The sequence below is a fragment of the Mastigoproctus giganteus genome, chromosome 5, assembly GCF_048544385.1.
Source record: "Mastigoproctus giganteus isolate SK-2022 chromosome 5, ASM4854438v1, whole genome shotgun sequence".
NCBI lineage: Eukaryota > Metazoa > Arthropoda > Arachnida > Uropygi > Thelyphonidae > Mastigoproctus > Mastigoproctus giganteus.
In genome coordinates this window covers 224,838,762-224,860,689 of record NC_143579.1, presented here as the reverse complement: position 1 = coordinate 224,860,689, position 21,928 = coordinate 224,838,762, and the positions used below count along the sequence as shown (strand labels likewise).

The window sequence follows — 21,928 nt, the reverse complement described above, 5'->3', positions numbered from 1 at the left end:
AATGCACGCCTCACATCTCCGATGCATGGACATCCGAACATTCTGGAATACTCCAGGCGAATTTCGAATTTCTTCGGCAGCTACTGCGATTCTTGCAACCAGCTCCTCAGCATTGTCAACAGGGGTGTCATAAACTAGCGATTTCATATGACCCCAGAAATAAAAATCAAGACATGATAGGTCGGGTCACCGAGCAGGCCAACGCACGGGACCACCACGTCCGATCCACTGTTGACCAAATGTGACATCCAGGTAGTTACGAACATCTCCGCTACAATGGGCAGGGGCTCCATCGTGTTGGAACCACATTGTGTGTTGCGTCGATGCAGAAATCTGTTCATCTCTCAAAAGTTGTGGCAATACTTGCTGCAGAAAGATCAAGTAGATAGGTCCGGTTAGACGACACGGTAACAGGTAAGGTCCGATGAGGTGATCTCCCATAATACCGTCCCATACATTGACCGAAAATCGAATCTGTGCTGCACGACGTCGTATTGCATGCGGGTTCTCGACCGCCCAGATATGGTCGTTATGCGTGTTGAAAATTCCTTCCCTTGTGAAGGATGCCTCATCGGAAAACAACACTTCAGCAGGAAAAAGGGGATTTGTAGCACATTTTCCAAGGTACCACTGTGCGAAAGCAATACGAGGTTGAAGAAACTTCGAACACTTACTTTAATCCATGTACCTTTTGCTTCTTTTCATGATTTCTCACGATTTCAAACGATTTCTCACTTACGGTCTCTTTTCTTTTTATGGTGCTTCTGAGTACAACACCGCTTCAGGAAAGCATTTCCGACCCCACATTGCTATATGATTTCGAGTTGTCAGGATGTACCCTACCCCTCTTAGAAGTTCTGAAACGTTTAACTGAAACACCCTGTATAAAACCTTAATTTTTAAAATATAATACCAACTGGATAAGCTTTGCAATTAAGGTTATATACAGATTGATGTAATGTTCGATCAATAATGTGATGGCATCAATCTGTTCTGATACGCTTTTTCTTTTTATATTTCTCATATTCTTCTACATAATGTGTGTGTGTGTGTGTGAAATTTTTTTTTTTTTTTTTTAATCTCAGAATCAAACTAGTTAATATATATTTTTTTTTGATTTCAGAGAAACCAAGGAATTTGTAACAGATGAGACAAAACAAACAGTAACTCCACAATCATGGGCCAAGGCTGTACCCGAATCTCTTCCAGGTATGGTTATTCATTTAAATATTTAATTGTTCCATATTTAATTTTTAAGCTGCATAAGCTAAATGGATTATAATTCTTTACAAAAAAAAAGTTGAGAGCTGAAGGGGGAAAAATATATCAAAACATTTGCATTCACTTTGCAAAATATAAAGAACTTTGTTGTATTCAATACATAAGAATTGCAACCAAAGTTTGCCATCCTTTGATGTCATAAATTTTTAATCATTTAGATAGATGATATATAGTCGACCGGGCTAGCCAGGTGGGTAAAGTGCCTGCCTGGCATCCCAAAGGTTGCGGGTACGAATCCTGCCTCGTGCTTGGATCAGGGTAAAATGCAAAAGCTTTAGGAGGTGCATTATGGCCACAGAAGTCGATGCTCCAACAACTAATGAGAAAAAAAAAGATGATATATAGTACTATGAATTATACTGAAATATAATTTAAAATGCTGTTTAGTTCACTTTTGGCATTTATATCCAGCCTTACAATATAATGGTGGATATGTTCTAAAAAAAAATTCTACTGTACAGTATCTATGTGAACCTAGCTTTATATAGGAGGGGGAGGGTACATTTCAGTATCCATTTGGGCATTCTCCTCTGTAGCCAGAATTGCAAACCCTATCTTTCTCATACATATATACACTGAATTGGCTTTGCATTAGCAACCGCCCCACTACCTTTTGCCCATAATACAGCTTTGGAAGGTGTAGTTTTTTTGTCTCACAGTGAACATGGGTGCTCGTGATGGCCATCAACTGCTATAATCTGTACAAGCTAATGTCTAGAGTCTATGTGAATATTGGTCTTGCTATTCCTACATTGTATTGCATGGTTAGCTGGACCGGGTTGACCACACATGGTGTCCCACATGTGACCTTTGGTTTGTTGTTCAATCACTGTTGAGTCAGTAACAGTAGACTCATGACCAGTGGCAAGCTGTCCCTAGGGTGCAAGAGCACTGCACCGGGCACCAACGTTCAAGGGGTGCCTGAAAACCTGAAACTTACATACACATATGAAGAAAATTTTAAAGAGGAGGTCACTAAATTTCAATTGGCACTCAGGTGCCACATACCCTAGGAACGTCCCTGTTCATGACACCACAGAACATGAGCACTTAACCATGTTGGCTGTTGTCAAGATACTGGCACCTTCGTGTCTTGCCCTCACAATCACTCTATGTTTGAAGTTGGAAAGATCTCAACACCAACCCATTCTTTTTTGCAGAAACTCAAAATCTGATCACCATGTATGTGAATTACAATATTATATTAGCGGTTCCTGACTTTGAGCCTTCTCCAGCATCACAGACTAGTCCATTCCTGCACAAGGGAGTGTTGCTAATGCAAAGCCTATGCTTCTGCTTTACTTGCTTGCTGAGAGATTTCTGGGTTTCATACAGCTAACAACATAGTGAATCTGATTGAAGAAATATTTATAAAATGGAAAATGAGTAAAGAAAAGTGTCATGCAATTGTCATTGACAATGAAACAAACATGATTTATTTATCTTATTTTTGTTACACAGAGCATTAAAATTATGATAAATGAATTAGCTTTCGGCTGGGTGGCAGCCTTCATCAGATTAAAATACTTTGAATGGCAGTTAGAATAGAGATGCACTGCCAGGATGGTACGTGAGACACGTGGTTAATTGTTTGTTGATGTTTGTGGCTGTGACGTATGGTGGTGACGTGGCCAGCGTTTGTCTATGGACAGAATTACTGCTTCTGTGATGGGGTTAAGTTGACAACCACTGTTCCTGTTCAACGAGGTATCCGAGCATTTTATACTTAACGATTCCAACCAGGTGCGCCTTAAGTAATGGTGGGACTTGTCTACAACCACGACATCGCGGTGTGGGTCGATGTCGTGGTGGGTTGTCCAGACATGCTCGGCAATAGCTGAGTGTTCTACATCCGCCAAACGGATCGCCCTTTTATGTTCTGAGAGGCGTTTCTCGAGACGACGACCAGTCTCTCCAAAGTAGCAGCTCGTGCAGTCACGGCAAGAGATGCGATAGACCACACCACTCTGTAGAAGGGTGGGGACAGGTGTTTTTATGTTGGAAAGGAGAGAACGCAGTTTCTTGCCTGGGAGTTGGATGCACTTCACCCCATGCGATCTTAGGATTCTACCGATCTGCTGTGACAGGTTGGGGTAGTATGGGATGAATGCCCTCGTGGAAGACTCGTCACTGTTGGTGTTGCTGTTGGTCGTCACGTTGGGGTAGTATGGGATGAATGCCCTCGTGGAAGACTCGTCACTGTTGGTGTTGCTGTTGGTCGTCACGTTGTCGCGTGCTTGTAGATCACATCTGTTAAGGACATCGATGGGGTAGCCACACCTCGTAAGGTCTACTTTGACTCTGGTGATCTCTTTGCGCCTTTCATCTGCAGAGCTGGAGTGTGTCCAGGCGCGAGTTAGCAAGGTTCGGGCGGTTGAGAGGAGGTGGCCCCGTCTGTGTGCTGACTGGAAGTTGGTAAATTGGCCAGCACACATAGGCTTACGATAAACCGTTGTCTTCAAGCATGTGTCTTCGCGCCGGACAAGTGTATCTAGGTATGGTATAGAGTTGTTCGACTCCAGCTCAACCGTGAATTTTATGAAGGGTGACAGTGAGTTGAGGTGGGTTAGGAGTCGCTGACTTGAGTCTCTAGGGATCACTACGAACACATCGTCTACGTAGCGACACCAAAAGGCGATGTGATCCGGTGCGTGTGTAAACGCACGTCCCTCTAACTCCTCCATCACGATGTTTGCTGTGACCGAGCTGACAGGGGAACCCATGGCTGTGCCATGTATCTGCTGGTAGATTGAACCATTAAACATGATTGCACCCCCTGTTAAGCACAGTCTGAGGGCGGCGGAAATGTCATCAGGCGTCAGCTTAGTTCTGTCGCTGAGGGTTCCATCATTGTCCAAGAGTTGTTTTGCGCAAGAGATGGCAAGTTCCACAGGGATGGAGGTAAAGAGTGATACGACATCGAACGATGCCATGACTTGATCTTGCGAGATGGATATAGTGCGGATCCTTTCTATGAACTCAACACTGTTGGAGACGGTGTAGGTGGTCTTGCCAACTAGAGGAGAAAGAAGTCTCGAGACAAATTTAGACAGCTCGTAAGTCGGTGATCTACAGCAGGATACAATAGGTCTTAGTGGCGTGCCTTCTTTGTGCACTTTCGGCAGGCCGTAAAACCGTGGGATCTGACACCCGGAGGCACGGAGGTGATTACGGGTTGACTGTGTGATTTTCCCTTGCTTCAGCCAAGTGTTGGTGAGGATATTCACCTCTGACTCCCATCGTTCCAAAGCCTTGTTGGGGTCGATGGTTAGGGGTTTGTAGACGGTAGTGTCTCGTAAGAGCAGTGAGGCTTTCGCCATGTAGCCGAACCACCATACGTCACAGCCACAAACATCAACAAACAATTAACCACGTGTCTCACGTACCATCCTGGCAGTGCATCTCTATTCTAACTGCCATTCAAAGTATTTTAATCTGATGAAGGCTGCCACCCAGCCGAAAGCTAATTCATTTATCATAATTTTAATGCTCTGTGTAACAAAAATAAGATAAATAAATTATGAATCCAGAGCACACAGGCGTGTTTTATTATGAAACAAACATGGTGAAGGCTATGAATTATTTAGGAATCGTAAGCATACGATGTTTCGTTTACACCCTTTGGTTGTGTGTGTTCGGAAAATAATTACAGCACAGCATAATGTAACAGAATTACTTGCCATAAGAAGAAAAGTAGTGGGCCACTTTCATCATTCTTTTTCAGCCAAAGAAAAACTACATTACATAAAAGTTTTGGAACTGTCTTGTCATGTACTTATACAAGATGTTCAAACAAGATTGAATAGCAGCTATTACATGTTAAAAAAGCTGCTTGAACAAAAGAAACCCTTAATACTATACTTTGCAGATAACAATACTCAACATAGCAGGACTTACTAACACCCAATGTTTGCTTGCAGATAAAGTAATTTGTTTGCTGGAATCTGCTGAAGAAGTAATCAAATTAATGGGCCTTGGGAATGCAAGTATTTCTTACATGATACCTGCTGTAAAGATCCTCCTATCATTCTACTCCAGGGAAGATGCTGAAATTGTATGCATACAGTGAAAGCCAAGATGCAGATGGAAATTCAGAGATGATTTTGTTACCTTGGAAGCCAGTTACATTGCTCCATTTCTGGATACAGGTTTAAGTACAAATTTTTCAAGTGATTGTGTGAAGCACCAAGTGCATGCAAAAATATTAGAATTAAAAAATATATATGAGGGCAACAATCTTGAGTCTGCTTCTGTAAATATTCAGAAAACATCTTTAAGCGGTGCACAAAGCTTCAGTTTGTGGGATTGCTTTCATGAAGTTGCATCATCACCAAATCTTCAAGTCCAGGAGTTGAGGAGGCGATGTCTTAGCATAGCAAGCTTATGCAGCATCAGCCAAAAAAAAAAAAAAAAAAAAACCCACTACTTCACCCCTCTGTTCGTTCAAAATACCTGTCCAGCTGAGCCTTAAAATTATTTAGGCTATCAACTTCCACGACAAGGGATGGAAGTCTGTTCCACCAACCAACCACCCGCTGGCTAAAGGCAAATTTCCGCACATCTATCCTACATCTGTCTTTCCTCAATTTGAATTTATGCCCTCTCAGGTGATTATTCTGAGCGAGAGGAAGAATCCCATCAGCATTGAGCATGCTCAAACCATTCAAGGTTTTATACACCTCTATCAGATCACCTCGCTGGTGCCTAGTCTCCAGACACTGTAATTTGCAAAACTTAAGCCTTTCTTCGTAAGAGCACCCCTTTGTTCCATTCACTAATCTTGTTGCCCTTCTCTGTAATCGTTCAAGCAGCTCTACATCCTTCTTGAAATGAGGCCTCCAGACCTGTATACAGTACTCTAGGTGTGGCCTGACCATTGCCTTATACAAGGAAATAATCACCTCCTTATCCCTGCTAGAAAAATTCCTATATATCATTGACAATACACCATGAGCTACTCTTGCAGCCCATCTGCACTGCTCAGAGAACTTCATATCTGCCTGCACAACCACCCCCAGGTCCCTTTCATTCTCTACCACTGTCAGTGTAGTACCACAGAGTTGATACGTTGCTCTGGGGTTGCTGTTTCCCATGTGTAGTACTTTACATTTGTCAATGTTAAACTTCATTTGCCACCTCTCAGCCCATCTGCTCAACCTTTCCAGATCCTGTTGCAACAGCATAGTGTCAGTAGTGTCCTTGACAACCCTGCCTACCTTTGTATCGTCTGCAACCTTCGACATTAAGCTTGATATACCATCATCAATATCATTTATGAATACAGAAAACAATAATGGACCCAACACTGAGCCCTGAGGGACTCCACTAATAACATTAGTCCACGACGAGCAGTGTCCATTGATTACCACTCTCTGTCTTCTCCCCCTCAGCCACCCCTTTATCCACAGCAGCAATTTGCCTCCAATGTCACACTGCTCCAATTTGTGCAGCAGTCTTCCATGTGCAACAGTATCAAAAGCCTTTCTAAGATCCAAGTATATAATATCAAAGTTATTCACTGCTTCCAGTTCCTTTGTGACTGCATCATAGTATCCAATCAAATTGGTCAGGCAAGACTTCCCCTTAACAAAACCATGCTGTGTCCGAGCTGTAACTGAAGTCTTGTCTAAATGATCCTGCAGTGCTTCTTTAACTAGTGCCTCCATTAATTTTCCTGGATCAGAAGTTAAACTCACAGGTCTATAATTTCTTGTGTCAGCCTTTGATCCTCCTTTGTGAATTGGGGTCACATTTGCACATCTCCAGTCTGTGGGTACCTCCCCTGAGTCCAAGGAAGCTCTCATAATTATGGCTAAGGGTTTGCTTACTTCCTCTGCTGCCTCCTTTAATATAACTCAATACATCCCATCCACCCCGGGTGCCTTTCTTGTGTTTATTTTCAACAATTTCTCCTCCACTTTACTCTCAGTTATTGCAAGATTCTCTAGCTTACTGCTAGAGTTGAATACACCTCTGGCTTTCCCCTCGCTAAATAACTCCTCATGTGTGAATGTCGATGCAAAATATTCATTTAGTTTGTTAGCTACCTAAGCAGGATCATCAACAGTTGACCCATCGATATCAAGTGGACCAATCTGATTCGTGCCCTTCCTTCTAGAGTTTACATAAGTAAAGAAGTCTTTGCTGTTTTTCTTTGCATCCCTTGCCAGAGATTTCTTGTAATCTGCCTTCGCCTGCCTAACCTCCTTTGTAACTTGGTTACAGATCAACTTGTATCTATCATAGGCTTCTGTGTCATGTGTTAATTTGTATGTATCCCATGCATGTTTCTTCTCTGCCTTATGCCTCATCAGTTCATCTGACATCCATTTAGGCCTAAACCTTGAACAATATTTCTTAGTTGGTATGTAAAGCCTAGTAGCTTCCAAGATAAGTTCTTTGAATGCTTCCCATTTTGCATTTGCTGTTGGTAACATCATCAGTTGGTCCCACTGTATAGAATTTAAATACTGTCTCAGTCCATCGTAGTTGCCTTTACGAAAGCAATAACCCTTCCCTTTACCCCTAATGGTAGTTACCTCTTTGAGTAAATCCCACTTCAGCACACTGTGATCACTGCCACCATGGGTTCATTTATCTGCAGATTCTTAATGCATGAAGAATCACTGTTGATAATCAAATCAAGAGTATTCTTCCCTCTAGTTGCCTCCTGAACATGCTGATGTAGAAAACAATCATCCAATAAATCCACAAAAGCCTTGCTAGCGTGTGAATGACCAGCCCCCAAATTCCAGTCAATATCTGGGAAATTAAAATCTCCCATTATAAGACTCTCTGATTTACTGGGCCACTCTATTTCCCTGTACAGTTTCTTATTGTACTCGTCAGAGTCATTAGGCCTATAGCATACTCCTACTCTCAATTTTGATCTCCCAATGCTTATGTCACACCAAACTGACTCGACACTGCACTGTCCAGCGATGTCCACTGGCTTCACTTTCTTGGATTTTATGTATTTCTTAACTAATAGCATAACTCCTCCTCCCTTCCTATCCAGTCTATCCTTTCTGTAGATGTTGTACTCCCCAAATTCCAGTTCTGCATTCCTTATATCTGTGTGACACTACGTCTCTGATATCACAACAATATCTGCCTTTGATGTTTCGAGCAATACCTCAAATTCATCAAATTTATTTACTAAATTCCTAGCATTGGTGTACACGCAAGTATACATGCACCTGTTTCTATTCTTAGCTTCCCTAACACAACCCATGTGTTTACTTGTACTGCAATGACTCCCAGCAGTCTTTGAAATATCCTGCATCTTGTTTTTCAGGCTTCTGCTCATTCCAATAGAAGCAGTGCAAGAATCTCTTTCACCTCTGCCAGTGGCTGCTGTTAATCTATTCGTCTTTGTCTCCCCCCCAAGCTAGCAGTTTTCCGACCCACCTAACACTGCCTCGATAGCATCAGCAAATATTCTTGCACCCTTTCTATTTAAGTGTATCCCATCCCTGTAGAAGCAATCTCTCCTGTTAACAAGTACAGTCCAGGCTGAAAAAAATTCTACCCCTTGAGCCTTGCACAATCTTTCCAGGGCCGAATTGATCGACAAGGCTCTCATCGTATACTCCCTCCTATCGTGTCTGGGCAGAATTGCAGACTCTTTCAAATTCCACCCTATTTCACGGCTTTTTTTCAACAGTGACCTGTACTTGTTAAGCAATTCTGCCGGTCTCCTATTCTTGATATCATTAGTGCCAACGTGTACAACTATATCACCTTAGTCTTTACCTTAGTCATTTACTATTACAGAGGAAGGAAAGCTTAATAACTTGTTGACTATTAGCAGTAGCCTATACTGGCAGAGCTAGCCAAAAAAATGTCTTGCTCCTCCACCAACCTCAGTTGAAAGTGAGGCGTCTCCATAGCCAGGTGGGAAGGAGCGGCAGTGCGTAGCACAGGCTTCTTGATTAGACCGGGGTTCGAGCCCGTCACCACCAAATACGGAGGATGCGGAAAGGTCAGGGAATGACCACTGCATATCCCAGAGCAATATGGCCTTAGTTGCTAATGCTCCTAAAAACCAAAATAACAAGTTGAAAGTGAACATCTATTTAGTATCACAAATGTGCAGTATAGTGACTGCAGTTGCAATCTAGCAGCTGACAGTGCTGAGAAATTATTCTTCCTGCACTATATTGTCAAACTTCTAAAATTTGGCTACTAAAATTCTTATTAATAAAATTGTAATAATAATTAAATTTTTCTTGATAAAGTTTCAGATTCATTCTTGTATCATAGAAGTTCATTCTGTGATGGTGTTATTCAACGTTGCTGAATATTGATTTTAACACTTGATCATTCAGCCAAAATGTGTATTCTCAGTGCATGTCTAATATATTTTTATTTATTTATTATTAATTTTTTTTTTTTTTGTGCAATCATACTAGAATTCTATTGTGTTTTTAATTTTATATACCCAAATATCATCAACTAACCAGTAACTAATGGATTCATATGATATTAGGTAATGCTGTATTGTGCAAGCTGTATAGTGATATTAATTAGGCCGAGATATGAAGTTAAAAGTATTAAATAAAATAAAAGCATGAAGTAAAATACTGAATAAAATACTAAATAAGTGCTAATTACTGCTTTTATATATTGATAAGCACTCAGTGGAGACTAGCATCTATCAATGCACAAGTGAAAGTAATTAGCAATGCTACTAACTGTTTCTATGAAACTCGTACCAGTTATACATGGTTGTAAAATATAATGCAGAGCATCAAAAGAGGAGGGGGAATATATCAAGTATATTATAATATATTATATTAAATAATACCATTGGGGAGGCACAAAAGTCTGTACTTGTTAACAGGAGAGACTGCTTCTACAGGGATGGGATACACTTAAATAGAAAGGAGCAAGAATGTTTGCTGATGCTATCGAGGCAGTGTTAGGTGGATCGGAAAACTGCTAGATTGGGGGGATACAAGGACTAATAGATTAACAGTAGCCACTGGCAGAGGTGAAAGTGATTCTTGCACTGCTTCTATTGGAATGAGCAGCAGCTTGGAAAATAAGATGCAGGATATTTCAGAGACTGCTGGGAGTCATTGGGGTACAAGTAAACACATGGGTTGTGTTAGGGTAGCTAAGAAAAAGAATGGATGCATGTATACTTGCGTGTACACCAATGCTAGGAGTTTGGTAAATAAATTTGAGGTAAAGCATCAAAGGTGGATATTGTTGGGATATCAGAGACATGGTGTCACACAGATATAAGTAATGCAGAACTCGAATTTGGGGAGTACAACGTGTACAGAAAGGATAGGAAGGGAGGAGGGGTTATGCTATTAGTTAAGAAACACATAAAATCAAAGGAAGTGAAGCCAGTCGACATCGCTGGCCAGTGCAGTGTCGAGTCAGTTTGGTGTGACATAAGCATTGGGAGATCAAAATTGAGAGTAGGAGTGTGCTATAGGCCTAATGACTCTGATGAGTATAATAAGAAACTGTACAGGGAAATAGTGGGCCAGTAAATCAGAGAGTCTTATAATGGGAGATTTTAATTTTCCAGATATTGACTGGAATTTGTGGGTTGGTCACTCACACACTAGCAAGGCTTTTGTGGATTTATTGTATGATTGTTTTCTACATCAGCATGTTCAGGAGGCAACTAGAGGGAAGAATACTCTTGATGATTATCAACAGTGATTCTTCATGCATTAAGAATCTGCAGATAAATGAACCACTAGGTGGCAGTGATCACAGTGTGCTGAAATGGGATTTACTCAAGGAGGTAACTACCATCAGGGGTAAAGGGAAGGGTTATTGCTTTCGTAAAGGCCACTACGATGGTCTGAGACAGTATTTCAATTCTATACAGTGGGACCAACTGATGATGCTACCAACAGCAAACTCAAAATGGGAAGCATTCAAATAACTTATCTTGGAAGTTACTAGGCTTTACATACCAACTAAGAAATATTGTTCAAGGTTCAGGCCTAAATGGATGTCAGATGAACTAATGAGACATGGCAGAGAAGAAAAATGCATGGGATACATATAAATTAACATGTGACACAGAAGCCTATGATAGATATAAGTTGATCTGTAACCAAGTTACAAAGGAGGTTAGGCAGATTACAAGAAATCTTTGGCAAGGGATGCAAAGAAAAATAGCAAGGAGTTCTTTACTTATGTAAACTCTAGAAGGAAGGGAATGAATCAGATTGGTCCACTTGATATCGATGGTTCAACTATTCATGATCCTGCTCAGGTAGCTAACAAACTAAATCAATAATTTGCATCTACATTCACACATGAGGAGTTATTCAGGAAGGGGAATGCCATAGATGAAGTAAACACTGGCAGTGAGCTAGATGATCTTGTAATAATTGAGAGTAAAGTGGAAGAGAAATTGTTGAAGATAAATACAAGAAAGGCACCTGGGGTGATGGGATCTATCCAGTTATATTAAAAGAGGCAGCAAAGGAAGTAAGCAATCCGTTAGCCATAATTATGAGAGCTTCCTTGGACTCAGGAGAGGTACCCACAGACTGGAGATGTGCACATGTAACCCCAATTCACAAAGGAGGATCAAAGGCTGACACAAGTAATTATAGACCTGTGAGTTTAACTTCTGTTCCAGGAAAATTAATGGAAGCACTGGTTAAAGAAGCACTGCAGGATCATCTTGACAAGAATTCAGGTATAGCTCAGACACAGCATGGTTTTGTTAAGGGAAGGTCTTGCCTGACCAATTTGATTGGATGCAGGGAATAACTTTGATATTATATATTTGGATCTTAGAAAGGCTTTTGTTACTGTTGCACATGGAAAACTGCTGCCCAAATTAGAGCAGTGTGGCATTGGTGGCAAATTGTTGCTATGGATAAAGGGGTGGTTGAGTGGCAGAAGACAGAGTGATAATTAATGGACACTGCTCATCGTGGACTAATATTATTAGTGGAGTCCCTCAGGGTTCAGTGTTGGGTCCATTGTTGTTTTCTGTATTTATAAATAATATTGATGATGCTATATCAAGCTTAATGTCCAAGTTTGCAGATGATACAAAGGTTGGTAGGATTGTTAAGGATGCTACTGACGCTATGCTGCTTCAACAGGATCTGGAAAGGTTGAGCAGATGGGCTGAGAGGTGGCAAATGAAGTTTAACATTGACAAATGTAAAGTACTACGTATGGGAAACAGCAACCCCAGAGCAACGTATCACCTCTGTAGTACTACACTGACAGTGGTAGAGAATGAAAAGGACCTGGGGATAATTGTGCAGGCAGATATGAAGTTCTCTGAGCTGTGCAGACGGGCTGCAAGAGTAGCTCATGGTGTCTTATCAATGATATTCAGGAATTTTTCTAGCAGGGATGGGGAGGTGATTATTCCCTTGTATAAGGCAGTGGTCAGGCTGCACCTTGAGTACTGTATACAGGTCTGGAGGCCTCATTTCAAGAAGGATGTATAGCTGCTGGAACGAGTACAGAGAAGGGCAACAAGGTTAGTGAATGGAACAAAGGGTTGCTCTTACGAAGAAAGGCTTAAATTTTGCAAATTACAGTGTCTGGAGACTAGGCACCGGCGAGGTGATCTGATATAGGTGTACCAAGCCTTGAATGGTTTCAGCATGCTCAGTGCTGATGGGATACTGCCTCTTGCTCAGAATAATTACCTGAGAGGGCATAAATTCAAATTGAGGAAAGACAGATGTTGGATAGATGTGTGGAAATTTGCCTTTAGCCAGCGGGTTGTTGGTTGGTGGAACAGACTTCCATCCCTTGTTGTGGAAGTTGATAGCCTAAATAAATTTAAGGCTCAGCTGGACAGGTGTTTCGAACGAAGAGAGGGGTGAAGTGGAAGGGTTTTTTTTTTTTTTTTTGGCTGATGCTGCATAAGCTTGCTTTCTTGCATCATATGCCTCTGCTAATGCTAAAATTTGACTCAACATTTCTGAAGAACACAATATTATCTCTCTTGAAGCAATCATAATCAGTTGATGTCTAGTGGACAATCCTAATAGAAATCCAAATAGAAAAATCCTTAGTTAATATTTGAAAGCATTCTGTACTAATAAATAATCATTGTGGCTGTATTTTAATCTAAAGTATGCACATTGTCAATAAATTTCACTTTCACTTTAGTATGGTCTCTAAAAAATCCCTTTCTTAAAAAAAGTCTCCTGTTTTCTTCCTTATTTACAAGTACCAATTCTCCAAATTTTTGAAAGTCAGAAGTTGATAGCTATGGAATAGGCAGTGGGATGCAGTTAACATAGAATGCATTTTAGCTTCCATTCAAGAACCTGTGCTTTTCAAAGTATATTTCTTTACTTAAGACAGAAGGGGGCCGCAAGAATATTCACTGATGCTATTGAGGCACTATTAGGTGGGTCAGAAAGCTGATAGTTTGTGGGGGGAGATACAAAGGCTAACAGATTAACTAGAGCCACAAAGCAGAGTTAAAAGTAATTCTTGATCTGTTTCTATTGAAACAGATCAAGAATGTAGCATTCTGGAAGCATTCTGTTTCTATTGAAACATGTAGCATTCTGGAAAACAAGGTTTCAGGTTTTTCAGGCCCTGCTGTGGATCATTACGGAAGAAGTAAATATATGGTCTGTGTCAGGGTAACTAAAAGTAAGAACAGCTGCATGTATAATTACTATACACTAATGTTAGGTGCCTGTGACCACCAAATATGGAGGATGCAGAAAGGTCAGGGAATGACCACCACATATCCCCGGAGCAATACGGCCTTAGTTGCTAATGCTCCTAAAAAACCAAATAACAACAACAACTAATGTTAGGAGCATAGTAATAAATTTGATGAATTTCAAGTACTGATTAAGTCATTAAAAGTTGAGAGTAAAGGGAAGAGCTTTTGTTTTCGTAAGTGTGACTACATTGGTCTCAGACAGTTTTTAAATTCTGTACAGTGGAACTGGCTGATAATCTTACCAGCAGCAAATTCTAAATGGGAAGCATTCAGGGAAGTAATTGTAGAAGCACTAGACTATTCATATAAATTAAGAAATGCTGTTACAGGTTTAGACTTAAATGGATGTCAGATTAACTGGTGAGACATGTGGCACAGAACACTATGGTAGTATAAACCAGTCTGTAATCAAGTCACAAAGAAGGTTAGATAAGCTAAGGCAGATTACGTAGTAAGGTAATGAATGCAAAGAAAAGCAACAAAACTTCTTTACTTATATTAGCAGTAGAAGGAAGAGTTTGAATCGTATTGGTCCACTTGATGTTAGTGGTTTAACTGTTGGTGATTCTGCTCAGGTTGCTGACAGACTGAACACATTTTGTATCCACATTCATGAACGCGTTTTTAGAGAAGGGAATGCCAGAAGTTCATAAAAACTAACAGGGAGCCAAATGCTTTTGTAAAAACTGACAAGAAAATGGAAGAGAAGTTGTCAAAGTTTAACATAAAAATAGAACCTGGGGTGGCTGGGATCTATCCAATTATATTAACGTAGGCAGCAAAGGAGGTAAGCAAGCCCTTAGCCATAATTATGAGACCATTTTTGAATTCAGGGTAATGTCCTTATTGACTGGAGATTAGCATTAGTAGAGGCATATGATGCAAGAAAGCAAGCTTATACAGCATCAGCCAAAAAAGGGAAAAAAAACCCTTCCCATTTCACCCATCCATTCGCTCCAAATGTTTATCTAGTTCTGCCTTGAATTTATTTAAGCTGTCAACTTCTACGACAGATGGAAGTTTGTTCCAGCAATCAACCACCTGCCAGCTAAAGGCAAATTTCCGAACATCTATTCTGCAACTGTCCTTTCTTAATTTGAATTTATACTCCCTCAGGTTTGTAATCTGAGCAAGAGGAAAAATCTCATCAGCATTGAGCCTGCTCAACCCATTCAAGGCCTTATAAACCTCAATCAGATCACCTCACAGGTGCCTAGTCTCCAGATGCTGCAATTTGCAGAACTTGAGCCTTTCTTGGTAAGAGCACCCCTTTTTTCCCCCTCACCAATCTTGTTGCACTTCTCTGTACTCGTTCTAGCAACTTTACATCCTTCCTATAATGAGGCCTCCAGACATGTACACAGCACTCAAGGTGTTGGCCTGACCATTGCCTTATACAAAGGAATAATCACCTCCTTCTCACCTGCTCCAGCAGCTTGTTTGCACTGCTCAGAAAATTTCATATCTGACTTCACAATTACCCCCAGGTCTTTTTCATTCTCTACCACCCTGAGTGTAGTACCACACAGTTGGTATGTTTCTCTGGGGGTTACTTCTACCCATATGCAGTACTTTGCATTTGTCAAAGTTAAACTTCAGTTACCACTTCTCAGCCTGTCTGCCCAACTTTTCTAGATCCTGTTGCAGTTGCATACTGTCATTGGTGTTATTAACAACCCTGCCAACCTTTGAATCATCTACAAACTTGGACATTAAGCCTGATATACCTTCATCAATATCATTGATAAATGTACAAAACAACAGTGGGTTCCACACCAAACTCTGGGGAACTCCAATAATAATATTAGTCCACGAAGAGCAGTGTCCATTAATTATCACTCTCTGTCTTCTCCCACTTACCACCCTTTTACTTCAATTGTAGCAACTTGCACTTAATGCCATACTGCTCCAATTTGTATAGTAGTCTTCCATGTGCAAATGTATCCCCAATTTACAAAGAGGATCAAAAAATGACATGGGCAATTACAAACCTGTTAGCTTAACTTCTGTTTCAGGAAAATAATGTAATCACTGGTTAAAGAAGTAATGTACGACTGTCTTTTTTTTGTTTATGTAAATTCCAAACACGAGAGGTATTAGAACCTATAGTACCATGCTCGGGTTGGAGTTTGAGAAGACGAAAGAAGATATTTGTTGACATTGGACTTGAACTTCTGTAGTCTGTAATTTTCAGGAAATACGTACGAAGGAAGGTTGTTCCAGAAAAACGGCAGTTGAATGAATAAATGAGGAAGATGAAAAGTTGGTTCTGTGAGTTTGAAGTTAGCATTAGCATTAGTAGAGGCATTTGATGCAAGAAAGCAAGCTTATGCAGCATCAGCCAAAAAAAAAAAAAAAAAAACCCACTTCCACTTCACCCTTCTGTTCGTTCAAAATACCTGTCCAGCTGAGCCTTAAACTTATTTAGGCTATCAACCTCCACCACAAGGGATGGAAGTCTGTTCCACCAACCAACCACCCGCTGGCTAAAGGCAAATTTCCGCATGTCTATCCTACATCTGTCTTTCCTCAATTTGAATTTATGCCCTCTCAGGTGATTTTTCTGAGCTAGAGGAAGAATCCCATCAGCATTGAGCATGCTTAAACCATTCAAGGCTTTATACACCTCTATCAGATCACCTCGCTGGTGCCTAGTCTCCAGACACTGTAATTTGCAAAACTTAAGCCTTTCTTCGTAAGAGCACCCCTTTGTTCCATTCACTAATCTTGTTGCCCTTCTCTGTACTCGTTCCAGCAGCTCTACATCCTTCTTGAAATGAGGTCTCCAGACCTGTATACAGTACAGCAAACCCCCGCTATTCGCGGTATCTGTATTCGCGGTTTCGCGTATTCGCGATCGCCGATTTAATATAAAATGAAACCTAAAAAAATGTGAATTTTAAAGTGCCGTGAATATTTTCCGCCATAAAAAACATGGGCGTGGCTAAAATTATCTTTCCCGGTCAAAACAGCGCTCAGTGGGTGGGGGAGAGGGGTGAAAAAATCGCGAGCGTGGATGTTTCTCGGTAATCCTTGTTCAGTATGTGTTAGTCATGGAAGGTTTCGTCGTTTACTTTTACTTTATATGCTTATAAACAATAAATTTATCAATTTATAAATTGATATTATTATTATTATTATTATTATTATCCGTTTATTTCCATAAGGAAACCACCCCGGGACGGCAAAGTGCCAGGAGGGTGCTAAGTACATATCAGGGTACGAGATACTACGTGCAGTGGGTTACATATACTGAACACGTAGTCTCGTCCCGAAATATTATATACACATTTTATGTTTAATATATACAGTATTTACACATTGATGATTCTGTACATACATTATACAACTGATATATTTACAATTCACTAATAATTCCATCTATAACATACATATTAACATAACTGTTACAGAAGGTATATTTTTACAGTCAACAAATTATTATTGTTCTTAAAGCAGAAAGTTTCTCTTTTACTCTAAATTCTTTGGTACTTTGCAGCCGATTCATATTTTGGTAAGTCTATACGAATCCTGGAAGATCTCTTTCCGGTATGTTGCATCCTCACACAGTTTTTCGGCATCTATGTGTAGTGAGTTAAATATTTTCGCTGCATTTGATGGGAAGAATCTTTGCAGGCTACTAAGATTGTTCAGGACTGAACGCAGTGGATTATTTACTTCTCTGCAACGTCTACCAGTGGCACGCGGTTTGACTAGAATATTATCCAGGACTGGAGCATCCACTCTGCCTGTGAGCATTTGTGCGAGAGTGTGTATGTTCCTGTTAATTGTCCGCTGCATCCAGGGTGTGATGTTAAGGTTTGAGTAGAGAATGGCCCTTGAGATAGTAAAAGGGTGGCCAGCAACTCTGTTAAGCCATCGCAAGAACCAGTACTCGATCCCAAGGACGGACTTATAATGTGAATCTGGAGCTGATGACCAGATTTGCGAGGCATACATTGCAATTGGCAGGACACACATTAATGTACTTGGTCGCTAGCTGAGGATCCCTAATTCCTACCAGTTCCTGTCTGGTAGCCCATAAAGCGGCGAATATTTTTGTCTTCATATGGGCGAAGTGTTGAGCAAAGGTGAGTCTGTCATCCCACTTAAGATATGCTTCCAAAAGTGATAAATCTACCGTTTTGCAGTGTAAAACAGAGTTTTTCGAGTGTGTTAACGGAAGAAAGTGACTTTATTGTGGACAAGTTCTTTCTAACCCCTACAAAAATATGGCTACGAATAAAAAGAGAAATGTGAAAATATCAAAGAAGGTGATAACATTAGCGAATAAAATTGAGTTATTAGACAAAATTTCTAATGGTGAAAGTGTCTCCTCAGTGGAAAAACATTATAAAATCAATGAGTCAACGGTACGATCAATCAAGAAATCGGAAGAAAAAATCCGCCGTAGTGTCCGTGAAAACGCGCTAATTGCTTCAAAAATTTGCTCTGTAACTTGTGATGTTAAATTAGAAAAAATGGAAAAGGCTTTAAATCTGTGGATAGAAGACCGAACTCGAAATAAAATTCCGTTAAGTTCACTCATCATTCGCGAAAAGGCAAAACTCCTTTATCAACACTTTAGCGAAACTGGTGATAGCACTGGCGGGACGTTTTTTTTTGCTAGCAAAGGCGCTGGTTTGAAATTTCTAATAAATATTACATTTAATATTAAATTGTTTCTTATTTTCATTTCGATGCCATATGCTTGCATTTCACTATGTACTGTCTATGTACATAGTCATATTATGAAGGTACATATAATACATACATAGACAAAATTTTTGACTAGTTTTTCTTATATATTTCATACTTTGGAACGGAACCCCTTTATTACTATGGGAGCCATAACTCAGTATTCGCGTTTTCGGTATTCGCGACATTTCTCAGGAACGTAACCCCCGCAAATAGCGGGGGTTTACTGTACTCTAGGTGTGGCCTGACCATCGCCTTATACAATGGAATAATCACCTCCTTATCCCTGCTGGAAAAATTCCTGTATATCATTGACAATACTCCATGAGCTACTCTTGCAGCCCTTCTGCACTGCTCAGAGAACTTCATATCTGCCTGCACAACCACCCCCAAGTCCCTTTCATTCTCTACCACTGTCAGTGTAGTACCACAGAGTTGATACGTTGCTCTGGGGTTGCTGTTTCCCATGTGTAGTACTATACATTTATCAATGTTAAACTTCATTTGCCACCTCTCAGCCCATCTGCTCAACCTTTCCAGATCCTGTTGCAGAAGCATAGTGTCAGTAGTGTCCTTGACAACCCTGCCAACCTTTGTATCGTCTGCAAACTTGGACATTAATCCCGATATACCATCATCAATATCATTTATAAATACAGAAAACAATAATGGACCCAACACTGAGCCCTGAGAGACTCCACTAATAACATCAGTCCACGATGAGCAGTGTCCATTGATTACCACTCTCTGTCTTCTCCCCCTCAACCACCCCTTTATACATAGCAGCAATTTGCCTCCAATGTCACACTGCTCCAATTTGTGTAGCAGTCTTCCATGTGCAACAGTATCAAAAGCCTTTCTAAGATCCAAGTATATAATATCAAAGTTATTCCCTGCATCCAGTTCTTTTGTGACTGCATCATAGTATCCAATCAAGTTGGTCAGGCAAGACTTCCCCTTAACAAAACCATGCTGTGTCTGAGCTATAACTGAAGTCTTGTCTAAATGATCCTGCAGTGCTTCTTTAACCAGTGCCTCCATTAATTTTCCTGGAACAGAAGTTAAGCTCACAGGTCTATAATTACTTGTGTCAGCCTTTGATCCTCCTTTGTGAATTGGGGTCACATTTGCACATTTCCAGTCTATGGGTACATCCCCTGAGTCCAAGGAAGCTCTCATAATTATGGCTAAGGGTTTGCTTACTTCCTTCGCTGCCTCCTTTAATATAACTGGATAGATCCCATCCACCCCGGGTGCCTTTCTTGTGTTTATCTTCAACAGTTTCTCCTCCACTTTACTCCCAGTTATTTCAAGATTCTGTAGCTTACTGCTAGAGTTGAATACACCTCTGGCATTCCCCTCGCTGAATAACTTCTCATGTGTGAATGTCGATGCAAAATATTCATTTAGTTTGTTAGTACCTGAGCAGGATCATCAACACTTGACCCATCAATATCAAGTGGACCAATCTGATTCATCCCCTTCCTTCTAGAGTTTACATAAGTAAAGAACTCTTTGCTATTTTTCTTTGCATCCCTTGCCAAGGATTTCTCGTAATCTGCCTTCGCCTGCCTAACCTCCTTTGTAACTTGGTTGCATATCAACTTGTATCTATCATAGGCTTCTGTGTCGTGTGTTGATTTGTATGTATCCCATGCATTTTTCTTCTCTGCCATATGCCTCATTAGTTCATCTGACATCCATTTTGGCCTAAACCTTGAACAATATTTCTTAGTTGGTATGTAAAGCCTAGTAGCTTTCAAGATAAGTTCTTTGAATGCTTCCCATTTTGAATTTGCTGTTGGTAACATCATCAGTTGGTCCCACTGTATAGAATTTAAATACTGTCTCAGTCCATCGTAGTCGCCCTTTACGGAAGCAATAACCCTTCCCTTTACCCCTAATGGTAGTTACCTCTTTGAGTAAATCCCACTTCAGCACACTGTGATCACTGCCACCTAGTGGTTCATTTATCTGCAGATTCTTAATGCATGAAGAATCACTGCTGATAATCAAATCAAGAGTATTACTCCCTCTAGTTGCCTCCCGAACATGCTGATGTATAAAACAATCATCCAATAAATCCACAAAAGTCCTGCTAGTGTGTGAGTAACCAGCCCCCAAATTCCAGTCAATATCTGGGAAATTAAAATCTCCCATTATAAGACACTCTGATTTACTGGCCCACTCTATTTCCCTGTACAGTTCCTTATTATACTCATCAGAGTCATTAGGCCTATAGCACACTCCTACTCTCAATTTTGATCTCCCAATGTTTATGTCACACCGAACTGACTCCACACTGCACTCTCCAGCGATGTCGACTGGCTTCACTTCCTTGGTTTTTATGTGTTTCTTAACTAATAACATAACCCCTCCTCCCTTCCTATCCTGTCTATCCTTTCTGTAGACGTTGTACTCCCCAGATTGCAGTTCTGCATCCCTTATATCTGTGTGACACCACGTCTCTGATATCCCAACAATATCTGCCTTCGATGTTTTGAGCAATACCTCAAATTCATCAAATTTATTTACTAAACTCCTAGCATTGGTGTACACGCAAGTATACCTGCACCTGTTTCTATTCTTAGCTACCCTAACACAACCCATGTGTTTACTTGTACCGCAATGGCTCCCAGCAGTCTCTGAAATACCATGCATCTTGTTTTTCAGGCTTCTGCTCATTCTAATAGAAGCAGTGCAAGAATCTCTTTCACATCTGCCAGTGGCTACTGTCAATCTATTGGTCTTTGTATCCCCCCAAGCTACCAGTTTTCCGACCCACCTAACACTGCCTCGATAGCATCAGCAAATATTCTTGCACCCTTTCTATTTAAGTGTATCCCATCCCTGTAGAAGCAATCTCTCCTGTTAACAAGTACAGTCCAGGCTGAAAAAAATTCTACCCCTTGAGCCTTGCACAATCTTTCCAGGGCCGAATTGATCGACAAGGCTCTCATCATATACTCCCTCCTATCATGTCTGGGCAGAATTGCAGACACTTTCAAATTCAACCCTAATTCTCGGCTTTTGTTCAACAGTGACCTGTACTTGTTAAGTAATTCTGCCGGTCTCCTACTCTTAATATTATTAGTGCCAACGTGTACAACTATATCACCTTTTGTGCCCTTAAAAGATGATATTCGCTCTACAACGTCATCAACCTTTGCCCCTGGCAGACATACCCTGGTCCTGTTCCACCTATCTTTTTTACAAAGCATGTTCCCCGTTTCCCTGACAATAGAGTCA

The 21,928-nt window shown here is 40.6% G+C and overlaps 1 protein-coding gene across 6 annotated transcripts in view; it reads left to right on the top strand.

Annotated features, from left to right (window-relative positions):
• The window catches only part of LOC150086167 (uncharacterized), a 204,897-nt gene that overhangs the window by 128,169 nt on the left and 54,800 nt on the right, over positions 1–21,928 (top strand). For all 6 annotated transcript variants that reach the window (XM_090374428.1, XM_090374427.1, XM_090374432.1 and 3 more), the window contains one exon: positions 1,124–1,209. In XM_090374428.1, the coding sequence (XP_090230554.1) occupies positions 1,124–1,209 (86 nt within the window). The remainder of the gene's footprint in view (positions 1–1,123; positions 1,210–21,928) is intronic.